The sequence below is a fragment of the Alosa alosa genome, chromosome 11 (assembly GCF_017589495.1).
Source record: "Alosa alosa isolate M-15738 ecotype Scorff River chromosome 11, AALO_Geno_1.1, whole genome shotgun sequence".
Classification (NCBI taxonomy): Eukaryota; Metazoa; Chordata; class Actinopteri; order Clupeiformes; family Clupeidae; genus Alosa; species Alosa alosa.
Genome location: NC_063199.1, coordinates 2789111 through 2806000, shown reverse-complemented (window position 1 = coordinate 2806000; position 16890 = coordinate 2789111). Strand labels below are relative to the sequence as shown.

Here is a 16890-nt window from a genome sequence, read left to right as displayed (position 1 = left end):
TCATCAGCATAACTATGGTACAAAATGTGATTGTTCTTAACCAAGCAGGAGTGTATAGAGGTTAAATAAACGTGGCTCCAACATTGATCCTTGGTGGGGGTGGAGGGGTCCTAGAGAACCATGTCCTGCATGGCTGCACTAAAGGAGGCTAACTGTTTGGACTGCCCGTCTACTACCTCCATAAAATCTGATGACAGAGCTTCTCTCCTCTGCAGCTCATCTGCTAACCCTTAGGATGTCCTACAGGTTGGCAATTTTCTTTACCACTCTATGGAGTAGGATCTCAGAGGGTGAGGTTGACATGGTTGAAACTCCATGCATAATTGTGCAATTGAAACTCTCCTAAATGCGCATCTCATCGGTTATTGGTTGGAACACTTTATTTTGCCTTTGAGTGGTTGCCAACATTTGTTGGTAGCAGTGGTTTTTGTGTACAGATCTCGGAGCCAAGGCTGCCTACAGAGACACGTTTTTTTGACGGCCTGCTTATGGGGCAGGCAGCTAGCGGATCGTTAGGAAAGATATGATGAATGTGATCATTTATGTTTTGGCCTTTTTTGGGCCTGAAATCGAAGTTGAAAAAAGTTACATTTCTCAGAAAAAAACTCTACGTCAAATGCTTTTTTGACAGCTGACCAATTCAAAACTGAGAAGTGAGACTTTTATTTCCCATAACAATCAGCAACACTGGAGTGAAGATGGTATCGGTTGAGAAACTTATTACGATCAATTCAGAGCACAGAGAGCAATATGATATGACAGTTTGCGTGTCCCAAACATTTCTGGTCAGTGTGTGTGTGTTTATGGCAGTACAACTTCGGCTGCTTTCTGAAATCAATACTGTCAGCGTACTGAAAAAAAGGCCCTGGTCAACTTTTCTACTCAAAAAAAGACAGGATGAACACAGGATAAATATAGTTATCCTATATTTATATAAATATAGTTATCCTGTGTTCACACACAGGAATTGTGAACACAGGATAACTATATTTGTTTCATTGTGCAATTTTATGCAGACTTCTGTAAATTTCATAATTTCAAACAATTAATTCCCACAATAAACTTTTCCAAAGATTACTTACTTCTTAATCTCACAGGTTGTATTCCCAACATTGACCATTGTCTCAGTCCCACAGTCTAAGAAGGAGCCATGAATGGAGAGTAATGTTCCACCTGACTTGGGACCAAATTCTGGAAAGATCTTCTTGATAGCAGGGTTCTAATGCAGATATAAATAATATTTGAATGTATATTTAAGTATCAGGCATACAAAAATAGAAATATGTAAGATTACACAATTTTTGTTTTGGATATTTCAGTGTATGTGCTGGAAAATGGACTCCGTTATCAAGTTTCACAGATTCTAGGTCTGATGTAATTAAAGTACTCTTCATGAATGAATAAGCTTACCACATACAAGGGTCCCAATTTTTCTCCAGTCTCTTTGCCACTGTGTACTTCCACAATGTGATTTGAGTGGTTTGCATTCACATGATCCGGAGCACAAACCAACCTTAACATAAAGAGCTCATCAGCATAGTGAACAATAAACAAAATACTGCTTGTGGCCTATCAGGATAAACAAGTTGTTAACTGTAGTAAATACAATAATGACCACACTGCTCCACACATAGTGCACATAAGCAATTATCATGGGGGAAATGTACCCCCCCCCCTTCTTCACAATAGACTGGTTGTAAATGAAAGAGTCCTGAGACAGAGAAGTTCAGTTAAATCTGGAATCTGGCAAAGTCATGTGAAATTGGAAGAGCTAAACAGAATGGAAATTTGCCATCTGATTGCCAATTAATGTAGAATCAGTCTTACCGGTGGCTATTTCCCTCTAGTAGCTTGCAAGTTGTTCCAGCTACTGTGATGCGAATCAGCTTTGGGTCAAATCGCTCACGCTTGGTGAACCCAAAGTTTCTCCCACAGATGGTGACTTTTGTATCTCCACCAATTGGAATAGTGGATGGGGATATCTAAAAATGTTTCAAAACAACCCCAAATAGCCAAACAATGATCATTATTGTTGTAGTTGTTATTGTTGTAAATAGTAATGCATTATGCTTCAAAGACAAACATCAAATAATCAAGATTGAGTACCATGCTAATAACAGGAGGACATGAGTCTTGAATCCAGTGTGAATCTGCACACTGCAAGGACCTAGTGCAGCGGTTCTGGCACCAGTGACAGCCCATGAAGGAATAGGCCATCAGACACGCACTGCAAGTCATCATCTGTTCACAGCCAGGTCCAATAAATGGAATCTTTGTAATCTGAAAGAAAACTGTTCTTTAGAAACCTAATAATAACGTAAGGTCAACATACACATGCATAAGAAACAGTTGATTACCGGTCAATGCAATTCAGTAGAACAAAATGTCTCTTTGGATAAATAACTTTGGACAGATGTCTTTGAGTAAATAGCAGCAACATGTATACTTAAGCAATAAGCCCCAAGAGGCTGTGGTTTACTATGATTTGAGAATACCTCAGGAGAGCTGTTAGGCACGACGCAAAGCTGAGTTGTTCTACAATCACTGTAAACCATTCGTTCACATTTCTTATTTCATTTGTCACACTCAACAAAATGGCTGCCAATGGCCAACTAAAATTCAGCCAAAAGCCAAATCATGCTTGTGCCAATATCTTGTGATGTGAAATTCCTTGGAGCCACAATTAGCCTAAAATATTCACTACCTCAAGACATGCATAAGTCAATCTTGTTCACAGAATGTTCACAGAATTTGACATATCAAATCACTCTCTGGATGCATCTGGATGCAATCTGTGATGTTACAGTACATGTTACATTGGCTGTTTATAGTCACTCCTTACACTCCCTCAGTTAACCACAGACAAATGAAGAGCTCTTTTCCCAAACGCTAAATAACATGACTTAATTATGTCCAATTTAATTCAAAAATGGATTTATAGCATTTTACACACACACACACACAAACACACACACACACACACACACACACACACACACACACTGTGGTCCCACACACAGAAAAACACATACATACATACACACATATACTGTACACACACAGGCACACAAACACATACTGTAAACACACATGGGCTCACAGACTAACACACACATCCACATAAACACACACAGGAACACATATACACACACAAGCTTTTTAGACTGATACTTAGAAGCCCTCTAGTGCTAATTCTGAGTGCCGCACGAGTGAGTTGTGAAAAATAAGGTTAAAGCACAAGGTTAGATTCACCGCTAGTGAGGGGGCGTGTTGATGACATTTCTTTAATGTGTCTGTGCGGCGTGAAACTGAAAGCACTGAAGTGTAAGGGACAACAGGACAACTAGTCTCAACGTGGCTCCAGTGGGTTTCGCCGATGACGTAGTTTGGCGTATTAATGCAGATTCCACCAGACATAAAACCAACCCAAAAGTACACCAACTCATACAAAAATTACGCATCCTCTGCTGTCCTGTTGTCCACTGTTGCTTGTCAGTCTTCTGTCCTGTACTGTTGTACTTTATATATTTATATATATATATACCTGTCTGCAAGATAAGTTTCCCTTTGGGACAATAAAGTTTACTGAACTAAACTGAACTGTCGGCAGATTACTTGCCCAATCAGTGACGAGGGGGGATAACAAAATCGAAACTTACTGTGGTAAACGGTAGTAGCAACGGCTGCAAACATCAAAAATATGTGAACATTTACTAACGGCAAAGGTAGGCACACATACAGTGTTTCCTGATTGCCGGTGCTGTTTATTGTCAGTTTGTAAAGTTTAGGCGAAGTAGGAAGTAATGTTAGGAATCGAATCAATGTGATTGGTTAGGCTGGACCAATGATTTCAAGTTAACGCAATGTCTACTGTACGCCAGTCACCATGCTTGTAAACAATTGCTTGTAAATGATTCCCAATCGCTAGTGACCAGACTCTATTCACTCATGAATGAGTTTGGTTTTCCAAGCTATAAGATAGGGCCCATAACGTAAATATAATGCTACATATATTTTATTGACAAACTTCAGTGAAATTTTAGAGGAGGCTGAGCCCCCATACAATGCTGTGCAAAGTCTTGGGATACCCATTGATTTGTTATTTTTATAATGACCACATGTGTATTTCTCATTCTCTTTATCAGAACACAAGAAGATACAGGGAATATAATAAACCCAAAAATGTGTGTTAATTCTGGTTCTAGTTTCAGTCTTAGGACACCATTATATTTGTTGTTTTTGCAGTGTTATAATGACCAATTTCACAAGAGGAAGCTGTTGACTGAGCCGGCTGGTTCTGGTTCTGGCTCTGAGTGTTATAAAAGAGAAGGCAACGATGACAATTTCATGTATTAGATCAACAATCTGAAGTTTCGTCAACATCATATGTGAGTGCATTTTTGGAAAACAACATATCACGTAATGTATCACTTATAGATATATTTGCTCCTGAAAAGTATGCAATACATTTTGAACCATGTTTTTGTTTAAAATACATCTGTAAGGATTTTAATGGGTGGAAAATTCAAACAAAAGATGTGTAAATATGTATATTGTTTAGTCTGAACATAAATCAAACCATAACATAAATGCAGAACAATCAAAAATGTTAAGAGCCATTTACCTTGTTTCCTGTGATTAATAATAATGAACCATCCAACTGCTTTTGAGACAGAAGAGCCACTCTTGGAGAGACAGGGTGCATATCTAAGCGGAAATCAACATGTGGCATGGCATCTTTTGTTCGGGAAACCACTCTCTGCACACACAGACAGCCAAAGAAAATGCATCTTACAATCTAAACATAATCATTAAACAGATTTTTCCAAATAATGTATTGTGTAGAACTGATAATTTGTCATTCCTATTTCCTAAGGAGAATCCCTGAACTCTGCTACATTTGTATTTCTTCAACCATGTACAAATCTTGAAATACATGTACATTATATACAGTACATGTACACTATTTGAAAATAAAAGAAAAACATTACCCCAGAAAAGACCAACTCAAGCATAGATGCCCACAATCACTGAGCAGTGTAATCCTACTATTTGAGCTCTATCAACAAGTCTTTCAAAGGCAACCGTGACTGCTCTAAGAAGGCAGGGCAAACGAGAAGACAAAAGACACTGCTGCAGGCCTGAAAACACACAAAGACTATCTGGCATGTTGGGAGGTGTTGGGCCACTGGCCATATTCACACACCTGGACTGACATTCATCATCTGTCACGGCACTGCAATTATAGCCATAGGAGCCATTGAGGTACAAAAGCATATTCCTGACAATGTGTCTAGAATTTCTTCAGTTACCCCAACATTTTTTAATAAAGCCAACTGGCCTAATCAGCCCTCAGCCCTCATGCAACATTTTAATAAACACTTTCATGACTTTTACTTTCAATACATGAACACACGTTTGTATTCTTGATTATTCTCAAGTCATGCTTTCCTGATTTCTATTAGCTTCCATGAGTACAATACAGGGAACTACTGTTTGAACTACTGTTTGATTAAGTACATTGTCGGAAAGCTAGCTTCTGTTCGGAAACATAATTTCTGTGGCAACTGTGAATTTTAGATTACACTGAATATTAAAATAATAATTTACTAGGATTTGTGACAGTTTGTAGCAATCTCATTGTCATTATATACAAACATATATTGACACATCATTCCTATTTCTGTCTGCATATTCTGTGTTTTTAACGGATCTTGAGTGGGGCCCACTCTAGCCTTTAAGTTGTGACAGCTGACCCAAAGCTGGATTCTTCCTGGGCATTTACACAAAGACAATGGGGAGGGAAAGTGCATAAAAAACCCAGCAACAGCTGCGACTGTTCCAAGAAAATTTGACGTGAGGATATGCCAGTGGAGCTCTACACACACAATTAACGCACCACTTTACTCTCCAAAAAAGCTCTTCCGTGCAGCTGTTACCCTTTTTCTGCATCCCCCCTTTTCACACTTCTTCAGTACTGACAGTCATGTACTTACTATTGGGAAAATATGTGATGCACTTTCAGTGACAAAGCTAAATTTCTGCTTCAAGTTAATGACAGCTGCCTATTTTCAAATAAATGAAAACACAATTACTTTTAAAAAAGCACAGTCTTGGACAGGGGCAGTGGCTAGTCTGCAAAACAAGTCCAGGTGACCAGTAAACAATAGCACTAGTCCAGTGAGTGGGGTCAGGGCAAACAGGAAATACCCTACATTTACATCCAGCCTGCCTTGGCATTCTCACATTCTAGTATCACACAGATATAAAAACATATATCTAGGTTTGCATAATTTAGATTTAATATGTTTATTATATATTGTGTATACTATGTATATAAACTGTGTATATACTGAATAAAATCATATACTGTGTATATAAAAAATCATATCAACCACATCAAAATGAGAGCAAACATGTTATTTAACAGAAATGACAGTTCACATATCACACAAAACATAAATCATGTTGACTCTTGCTTGCCCTGATACATCAAATCAAATAATACCCACCTGGATAACTCTTCCATCAATAGTTCCCAAACTAGCCACTGTGTGATTCTGCAGGGGGTATACGGCAATAGATGTGATGAGGATGTTGCTGAACTGGCCATTAAAGTAATCCAGCCTTGTGATGGGAGTTGTTATCTCCAGTCGATAGCCACCTTCATGTTTTCCACAGGCATAAGAGTCATCTGAGGAAGTCTGAAAACATAACCAGTCACATTATCAAGCCATACTAGAAATATTGAAGACCCTCTGTGAGAACATTTAGTATTAAACACTCTGAAAAGTATACTGAAATAAAACTGACCATGCAGTAGGGCCTAACTGTAGCATATTGTTTTTGCTGAAAGAGAATCTGAAGTATTTCAAGACACTGACATAAAGATACACAGCACTGACGTATGTGATGTAGTTTTAATTCCAAATCCAGTCCAAGTTACATCAAACCACTAGATAGATTCATTTTGTAATATGGCAAAAGAAGGATACAGAGCAATATACTGAAAAACACTATCAACATTAATCAAGACCAGGACAATCACACAATTTATTATTCACCATGTAATTGACTTATTCTTGTCCTTTTGTGATGGATATATCTGTGCTTCTATGTTTTTTTCTGGTGAACTGGTGAAAACCTAGAAGGGCACGTAATGGGTGTGACTATGCCTTATGACCGCGATGCCTGTAAAACCTTAAATTACCAACCATGCTAAATTCCTAGCAGCTATGAAGTCCAGGGCTGTAGTCTGGTCAAACTCACCAGGTCATGATCCAGCCATGAAGGTCTAATAGTCATCAATTATTAATGAAACTCAACTCTAGCCCCATGACTTAAACACCAAGAGGTTAATCATTAAAAGTGCACTTGCATCACATTTTATATAGTATAATATTACACTGTATGGTTGAGAGGTCCAGACAAACAAAGTGAAGTGTTCACAAATGCAAATAATATCATGTCACTAGGTTGTGTAAAAGTAGGCTTTAGTCTAAGGAACTTGGCAATACAAGAAGTAACTCTTTGTAGAGCCAACCCTGTAATTTCTCACAGTACCATTGTTCATGATGAGTAAGAGCAGAGTCAGAGTTAGAACGTGACACTAACAACTTTGTTTCAGGGCATATGAGAAGGGGGGCTTTGAAGTTGGGGAACAATACAGAAACATCAATAAATCAGCTCAGTCTACAACTAGTCTGCTCTCTGTAAGGCAAGCCAGGAACAAATATAACACTGGTAATATTCACAGTTGGCTGAACAGGTAGGGATTAGGCAATCTACCCTCAGTGAAGGAGGGTGTATTGAATCTTGGTTACTGGTTGTTTACAGGGAAAGTTTCAACGCACTGAGCACTAACGCATTTAGTATATACTGTAGGTAACAGTGTTGCAACATTCCTTCATGTCCAAATTCACTTTTTAAAAGGTTGCAACTAGAAACAGATGAGTGTTCTGATTGGACTGGATTTGCTTACTGCATATCTATTGACTGAAACACTCCATTTTCATTTGGTCCTTTACATTTAATGCAGTTTGATTTATTCAACAGAAATACAGGCAATGTGCGTTACTGTCAGCTTGTGCCTCCTATTCTCAGATACTTCTAAGAAAGTCAACTTGCCCTTAAATGGGCTCAATATATGTTCATGACTAATATTACAGTATACTTAGAAAGAAAACCTTTGAAATGTCTTTGCCAATTCTCATTTTCACTTGATTACCTGCCTCTGGCTAATAGAGTTACACAGTAATATATCCTCATGAGGATGTCAGGCGCCTAAAGTGCATCAACACTTAACTGTGAATGCCTTTCGAGGTGATAGTATTACCGGAATCCATCACAGTATTGTATTTAGCTATGTGGCCTTTAGCACAACACTGAGGAGGGGTATCTGGATGGCAAAATGTTATCACCACCCATTGACAGCCATGCTCTCCAGCTGGTGAAGAGTAAGCCAACTACATGCAGTATGTCACACAGGAATCCCAATAATCTTTTGCATTGTATGCAAAGTCTACCCTGATGAACACACACTGATTTAGAGCTAAATAAAAACTGAAATTGGAGTGATAAATCTTCCACAACAGACGCGATGGCGAAATCTACATGTCTACCGGGATGAATGAAACACTTTGTAATTAAACATAATTTACAAAGACATCGTACCTTACTGAAAGCTAATATTTTGTCACTAGCAACCTACATCTGTCCTCTGTCAAACACAGTTGTATATTCAGCTCTGAACAAAACCGTTCAGGAGTTCCTTTGGTCCGAACCGCTCTGGTTCGGGCATAGTTGCTTCACAACGGAACAAGTCCAGACCGAACTTCCCGACCTCAAATGTTGTGGACGGGGTTAAGTTTGGCTGGCATCCAGGCTAGGTCCAGGCTGGACCAGCTTGTTTTTGTTGCCATTTTTGGAGCCTGGGCTGTCCACAGAGACCATGTTTTTTTTAAAAGCGTATTTAGGGCACAGGCAGCTAGTGGATAGTGAGGTGATGTTTGCTGTCTGTGACAAAAAATGTTTTAGCTTAGAAACTGCGTAACATTGCTTAGAGCATCTTCAAAATGTGTAATTCTGTTACCGATATGGTATTGACATCCAACCCCCACACACACACACACACACGGGTCATGTTCCTGATTAGAATAACATAGTGCAATGTTATGTTTTTTTCCTGGTTAGAGTAACATAGTGCAATGTCCAGCTGTTCTAGGCAGGCATCAGTATCAACAGTGCTACAATTCTGCCAATATTAAGTCTGTGTATTATCAAAAATAGTTTGAAGACATTATTTTTAGGCACGTATTGCATTGCTTTAAGTTGTCTAGTGCACATTTAATACATTTAGTACATTAGAAATATGCCTCTGTAATTTTCTAATTTGATTTTGTTCTCTGTGGTGGTACAGGAGAAAATAGATTTCCTCCTGACCTTCCAATGAAAACTTCCAGAAAACAAACTTATGGAATGCCACTGTGACAAAGACAGGGACAGAAAGCTATGACAGAAACAGAAAGCTATCAACTATGACAATACACTCTAAAGTTTTTCAACTAGCTCTAAGCATTTTCCTGAGAATTACATTCTGACTTCAGTTACAACTCTACAACAGTCAAGAGTATGCTTTGCTTTTATATGGTAGAAGCGCTGACATATATTTATTTCAACAAATATGTACATTCCCAGTTAATCCAATTAAAGAAAACAGGCAATTTTAAGTAGATAATCAAGTAGCCTATTATAACTAGAAGCTCCCCAAATCCATTTACAAATGGAGCACTTATCTTTTACCAGTGTAGCTAAAAGCTCTATTCATCACAAGAGCGAATACCACAGGAGATCCGCCTGTGCTGCACTGCCTTGATTTTGTCTGCAAGCATATTGAATACTGCAAAGTTATCAACCTTTCCAATTCAGTAGCTACAAAATAGGCATCAGTAACCTCTGTAGCTGGGTATTTGTCATCTACAAATCTAAAACCTTTGTCACACTCACACAAAAAGTAAAATACAGGCCTGCTGCTATGTGACTCTTAATTAAAAGATGAATAGAAGAAACAATATAATTGTACATTTGTTCTCCAGTACACCTATCTATGGTTAAAAGTTAAAAAGGTCAACAGTCTCAAGTACACACACCATGGCCTTGTATAAGACTCAGAGTGACAAGTTTGCACAGCTATGTTTGCCTGTTCATACTCATATCAGCATTCAGATAGAGGACAGATTAAAGAATTTAACAAACACAATCCAGCATGCAGAAGCATGGGCAAATAAATGTTTGAAAGAGATGCATGAACTAGGAGGGGCATAAAGGGAGAGGAACCCATATTGCAACACATCTGGCATGAAGGGGCATGCAAAGAAAACAGCAATTCAAAAGAACACGTTATCACATACACGTGTAGGTTTGGCATCCAAGTTGGTGCCATAATACAACCCCACTTTACAAGCACAGAGCACATTCACAAAAAGTGAGTTTCAATTCCAATGTGAGTTCCAATGCTGACTACTGGCGTTTTTGACGTTTTTCAGATTTATGCATTTGTGAAAATGGCTCACTGTTCACACCACTATTCCCTACGGCTATGCTATTTCAAAGCTTTATCATATTTAAGAGCATGGCTACAACTCTTCAACATTTTTAATTTCATGTAACGTTTCAGTTTGAACTGTTAAATTAAACTGTAATGTTTGCCACAAAACAAAGAATCAATGTAGCCAGATCTAAGCTGTGTACATGTAATGAAACAGTGCTCCATTGTTCTGTGCTCTTACACTACTGGAATGGCATCTGTTTTAGACCCCAGTTGTTCATAGCACTTATTTTCAATCTTTTAGACCTAGTCAGAACAGTTTACTCTTACGTCACACCTGTTTAGTTTTGTTGGGTGTGTAAACCATGAGGCTAACAGAATTCTTTTTTTATTTCTGTGCTACTTCAATGAAGCCCAAAAACTGGATCACTATGAAAAGCAACACCGTGATGTGCAGCCAACAAGTGTGGGCAACACTACCCAGGCCGTTATTTATGAAATCTCCACATTCTAAATTAAATACATCCAAACTAGATGTACCACATGGCGGAACATAATATGAGCACCACATGGTAGAAATAAAGTACACGACACAAGTGACCCCCATCCTTTACTCCTGCAAATCCTTGTAAAACTCAAGTCTACATCCTCTCTGAAGGCACGACTTTACAACCATTCTAAAGGCCACATATCCTAAAACGATGATCACTGATCATTCTTGTCTACATAAACACAATGTGAAAATCCACACATAACAGTCCATATACACTCTTATGCACTCGTGTATGCACTGCCTCACTAACCCTAGTCTGCAACAGCAGTTAATTATACTTTGGTGAAACTATACAACAGCAGCATTGAACTGTATCAATATGTGTGTTTATATGCATTGTGTATACACCTGTGTGTGTGTTTACACGTTTACATTTACATTTATACATTTATTCCTTTAGCCGACACTTTTATCCAAAGCAACTTACACCAATGAGAAATTCAACCTACATTGCAAAGGACACCTTAGGTAACAATTAATCAGTGGCGGACCGTCAGGGCCTGCAATGCCTTCTCTGCAGACCTAACTATTTTCAAACAAATAAAAAGTCATAATCTGTGTCTTTAATAAGCGGCTCAATAATACCAAAATAAAACTATTTACATAAACAGTGCCACTGTATTCAACATGCAATAACACACCTCCACTACTGTACTATGGAGTGATCTTTGGGCCTATGCAGCCCCATTCCCCCCATTGCCTAACTTGGAAATGAGGTCCTATGTCCAAAATCTGGCAACCGATAGCGTAGGATGACAACATGGTGGATGAGCTCTGAAACCTCCTAAATCATCATACGACAGCAAGCTCCCCTGATGTATCTACTCATTCTCAATAGACCATCACAGTCCAGCCCACAGCCGATGCCGGAAGTAAGAATCCAATGCAAATTCTCCATTGACAATTGGGGTATAAGCCATAAAAACCTAACTGTACATGGTAGACTTTAAACCAGCTACGGCTGGACTAAGTGATTGTATATGTTCATATAGACGCCAAAAGTTCATGGGGCACTAACCTTGTTTTGAGATAAATGTCTTTTATTCGCGATGTCTAGGATAAGTACTTCATTATCCCACAATCCTGAACAATCCCACAATTCCACAGTGATGCCTCTGATTGGTGGAAAGTCCGTTACGTAAGGTTTTCCAGCGAAATCTGGGAAATCGCTGACCAAGATGGCGTAGTCTTTTACTGTCTATGGCTATATATAACACGAAAATCTTAATGTGAACTTTCTAGACGAATATTGGTACTTGTATCAACAAGGATTGTGGTTTATACATCACACGAACTTAGTCAGGGCCAATACACTATCAAATAGACCACTGTAAATGTCTATAACGCAGCTAGCATTAGCCTACATGCTGCAACACAGGTATGAAATATATTATGTTTTAGTGAGTATCCAAAGGGGTGAAAACCACTTTAAATCGGGACTTTAAATTGTGTGAGAGTCAGCTGTTGGGTTTTGTAAGGGCCAGCATGAGGGACAAGACCTACAAAGTTGTGGTGAGTTTTGCAGGGAGGTTGGTAATGCTAGTTTACATTAGCTAGGCTACTGTAGTCTTCATACTGTATGAGTCATCACTAACCTAGGAATACTTCTTTGTGCATTTAATGAACATTTTGTGTAATAATTCACGGCAAGTTAATAAAACTGAATATGATGGTCCTAGAGCAGACCATGCACCGGTCCATGCATCAGCCCGACTGAGCGGTGATGGCAGTCAGGTACGAAGCACTGCACCATGTTGCTAATGTTAACGTTAACCGCTTTCACACACACACAATATAAAATACAAAATGATAAATATAAAATTCAATACTAAAACACTATTATTTACACAATTACTCCTGAAATAACTGCTATTAACTGCACATTCACTATATAAAAATCACTGTTTGGAGAAAAAGGTTCACGTGCTGTCGTCGGTTGGAAGTTGTTCAAATGGCAATTTGCGCCGGTTGTGCCTTGGACTTTTACTATATATGTTATTCAGTGAGGCGTGGTGGTTTATGGGATGAGTAGTTCCTTTGCTCGGAAATGAAAATATGTACACAGTCTTGTACCTTTGACTTTTTTTGGATTTTCTCTTCGTTTTTTTTCACTCGAAATGATATGTTGTATGCTTATGAGTTACGCCGTAGCTGGTTAGTCTAAGACATGCTCTAAAACTCTTTAGATACCGATTTTTCCAAAAGTCAATGGCAGAAATGAATGGGAAACTTACTTCCGGCAACTAAGCTCTCTCGGAGGAGGGGCGGGGATGTGAAGCTCTATGGAAGATTGGTCAAATCTAGCAAGTAGAAAAGTTTAAGTGGATGACGTAAAAGTGAAAGTAAGACATTGGAAAGGCCAACAAAAGTTAATTAAGCTTGCTTTGTGTTGTGTTTGACAGGTTCTCTTATTGACGCATTTAAGCGCAAACTGCATTTAACACCTGCTTTTACAAGGCGGAAATATTTAGGCGCAAAATAGAAGTGCGCTTTCATGGGCAGTTTTGGTACATACAGGGGAATAATTAGGCGCATTTTACCCTTCTCCTCCCTTCTTTTTACACGAATCTCCCACTTTCCCCTGACCCTCCTGCATGCATGAGACGGAAAAGCGCAATTTGACATTCTCAGCTCCCGCCACAGGCAGTCTGCACTTGTTTGTACAAATACGCCTGAAGTGGGCGCAAAAGCATTAGTACATCTGGCCCACTGTCTTTATTGAGCAAGAATAGTGTAGAAATGAGAAGCTAGCACTGCTTTCTGTGTGTTTTGTTTATCTATACCACATATAGCACTAGTAGCAGAATGTAACCAATGTGCTAGTTGATGGTGAGCAGTTGTGCTGTATGCGTAGTAGTGCAACATTTTTCCACCCACACAAGAAACACAAAGCAACCCAACAGGACTCAACAGACAGTTGACATCGCAGTACATGTTTTGAAGTTGGCTAGGTGTGCATTCGCTCTTAGAAAGTTGGGGTTTGTTGGGGCAGTGCAAGCACCTTAAAAGTCTGTTTTACATGTCCACATGTATACACACAAACCAGCATTTAAACAAATCTTCCCTTTGTATATTTGTGTGAGCTAAAACACTGTTTCTGTGTGGACGGAATGGCATAGAAATACCCAGGTATGTGTATACAGGGCCTAAGCAAACCTATCTTCATCAAGAAATGTGTTCCAGTCCTTCACAGTAAATCCTATAAAATCATTGGATTGACTCCAAGACAGCAGGTCATCAAGATGCCAGCTGTGACAATGTAATTGAATATTTACCTACCCCAACCTCCTCAAACACTTCCAAATCCATCAATCTGCCTGTCCCTCTTATCAGGTTCTCTTTCTTACCAGGAACGAGTAAACTGAACCTTTACCATAGTGAACCTTTATAATAGTCATTCTTTGTGAAGAAAGTTCCAAGGGAAGGGATATGCACTAGATTCTGAAGCATAAAAACCTCAAATAAATTACTGCCTTTTAAGATCAACTAAAATGGCTAGTTCCTATGTTTGCAATCTCATAGGTGTAATAACATGGCACATTCTTAAGAGTTTTCTGTATTGTTTTGTATTAATAAAAAGAAACATTAAATTAAGCTATCGTTCTGTTATTATAGGGCCACTGGCACACATATGGCTCTCCACACAAGACAGATGTCAAGAACAGACATTGCACAGCTTATCTATTTTATGGCAGTGCTCCCCGCCCATAAAATGTGATAAGATCCAGATAATCTGATGTTATTCCTGAAAAACATATTTAATAAAATACCCATATACTGAAAAATGAAAGTGTGATACATCTGATTCTTTTAGATTTTCCTGTAGGGCAAGGATTTTCTTTTTGCTGGTCAGTGTTTATGGACTTCCAAGGAGGATGTTACGGGTGTAAAATTGATAGGAAGGTAAATGAATAATAGGGATGGGGGGAAAAGAGAAGTAATTTGCACCTGGATGCCAGATGTCACACTCCTAAAAGTCCTATATTTATTCCAGAGGCACGTTTCTTTGGAGGGGCAATAACTATAGACACACACACACACACACACACACACACACACACACATACACAACAACACATACATGGGCATACACACAAACACACACACCTGTGAACCTGTGTCCTTGTACACCTGCACATGGGTTTGTCTAAACAATTATAGGACTAGCCCTGTGGGATACAACAAATGTCAGGAAAACATTTAATTCACTTCGCTTTGGGGTCCTTTTTGCCCGTGTTGGGACTTATTTTTCGATAATGACCAGTGGACAACACATTATCCTCTACTTATTATGTGAAATTCTAAACAACATATAAAAAATAGAACTTTCATCACAAATTGTATATATTGTCCCTCAAACAGATAAAAATATTTGCCACAGACATTTATTGCCTGAAAGGCCTGTATTAAAGTAATATGTAAAAAAATATAAGGAAGTCTGTGGATTTATCATCAAGGTACATCTGCGATATTATCGAGATTTTTGTCCTAGGTTATATGACAGCTTGGTTGGATTACCTATTATTGTTTTAGAGTGTTACCCATAATTTCCCTACTATAAACCTAGGTTTATACACAGATTTTGCCAAATTTCAGCTATGAGGTTAATACACTTTTCTTTATGATTAAAGCGCATTCTGCTTTGTCCATATACCTTTGTTTTTCTCTGTTTATGCATCCTTGTCCACGTACCCTGTGAGTTTGTGTGTATCTACAGTATGTGAAAACTGTAAAGGGTCTTTGAGTGTCTTGAAAAGCCCTATACAAAAGAAATGTGTTATAGTTATTATTATTATTATTAGTATTATTATATTATATACAAGTACATGGCAAATACTGTAACAAACTTTTGATATTTACATACTGTACGTATAAAGTTGTCCCAGTTTTTGGCCATACCTGATTACTACCTAATGCATAGGACTCGCAAAATAACTCAAATGTGCAATATTTATATTTTATATAATATTCAATATTTTCTGCTAACGTTACCTGAACACCGTGCTAACCATTATCCCCTAATTCTCGGTATCTCATTCAGAACAGTCAAGATCTTATAACCATCTTATAAGCAAGCATTACCTTAAAATCTAATTCTGTCAATCAAGTATATCTCTGGGTACATTACATACAATCATCCATCAAGTCTAATCTCAAACTCAAAAGCCATCAGCAATCAATTTGGTTTAATGTGATAAAATATACTGATTGTTGGCAAAAGATAAATTTGAGCTCAAAATGTTCAAATGTTTGAACATTGCATCATAAGCACACCGAAAGACTCATAAATGTAAATGTATTTTCACATTACAATCACTGTGTTACATTACATTCAAACTTCTAAACCTACTATGTTCAAATTTCTATCTATCTCAGTGGACTGTAATAAAAAAAAAATTGAGTTGAAAATACCCTGTGTAGGTTATTAACATAGGCTGCAATGCAATATGTATTATAAAACAGTTCGGTCCTGTCAAACTATTTATTAATTTCTGATTGGACGACAGGCCTTCTATGAGTCATCACAAGTATCTCAGGACATCCCCCCTTGGGCGTTTTGCAGCTAGTAATCACTCCACATATAAATTGCAAAAACTTCTGTCTGTGTGGCAGTGTGTGTGTGTGTGTGTGTGTGCCGCATATCTCTCGAACCGTTCGATTTCAAACTGGGCAGGTGTCTTGATATTGGCACGAGTAAGTGCAGTGCCAAGTTTGACGTTGTTTGGATAAGAAAAGCAAAATATATTGTTAACTAGAAATGCAATTCCGAGGAATTACACGATTAGCTTGA

General features: G+C 38.3%; 1 protein-coding gene across 3 annotated transcripts in view; it reads right to left on the bottom strand.

The window, feature by feature from the left end:
• met (MET proto-oncogene, receptor tyrosine kinase) overlaps positions 1–16890 on the bottom strand; it is a 62654-nt gene that overhangs the window by 35360 nt on the left and 10404 nt on the right. For all 3 annotated transcript variants that reach the window (XM_048256389.1, XM_048256390.1, XM_048256388.1), the window contains exons 3-8: positions 6513–6704; positions 4625–4759; positions 2107–2280; positions 1828–1982; positions 1411–1513; positions 1083–1219 (exon numbers count right to left, since the gene is read on the bottom strand). In XM_048256389.1, coding sequence (XP_048112346.1) covers positions 1083–1219; positions 1411–1513; positions 1828–1982; positions 2107–2280; positions 4625–4759; positions 6513–6704 — 896 coding nt within the window. The remainder of the gene's footprint in view (positions 1–1082; positions 1220–1410; positions 1514–1827; positions 1983–2106; positions 2281–4624; positions 4760–6512; positions 6705–16890) is intronic.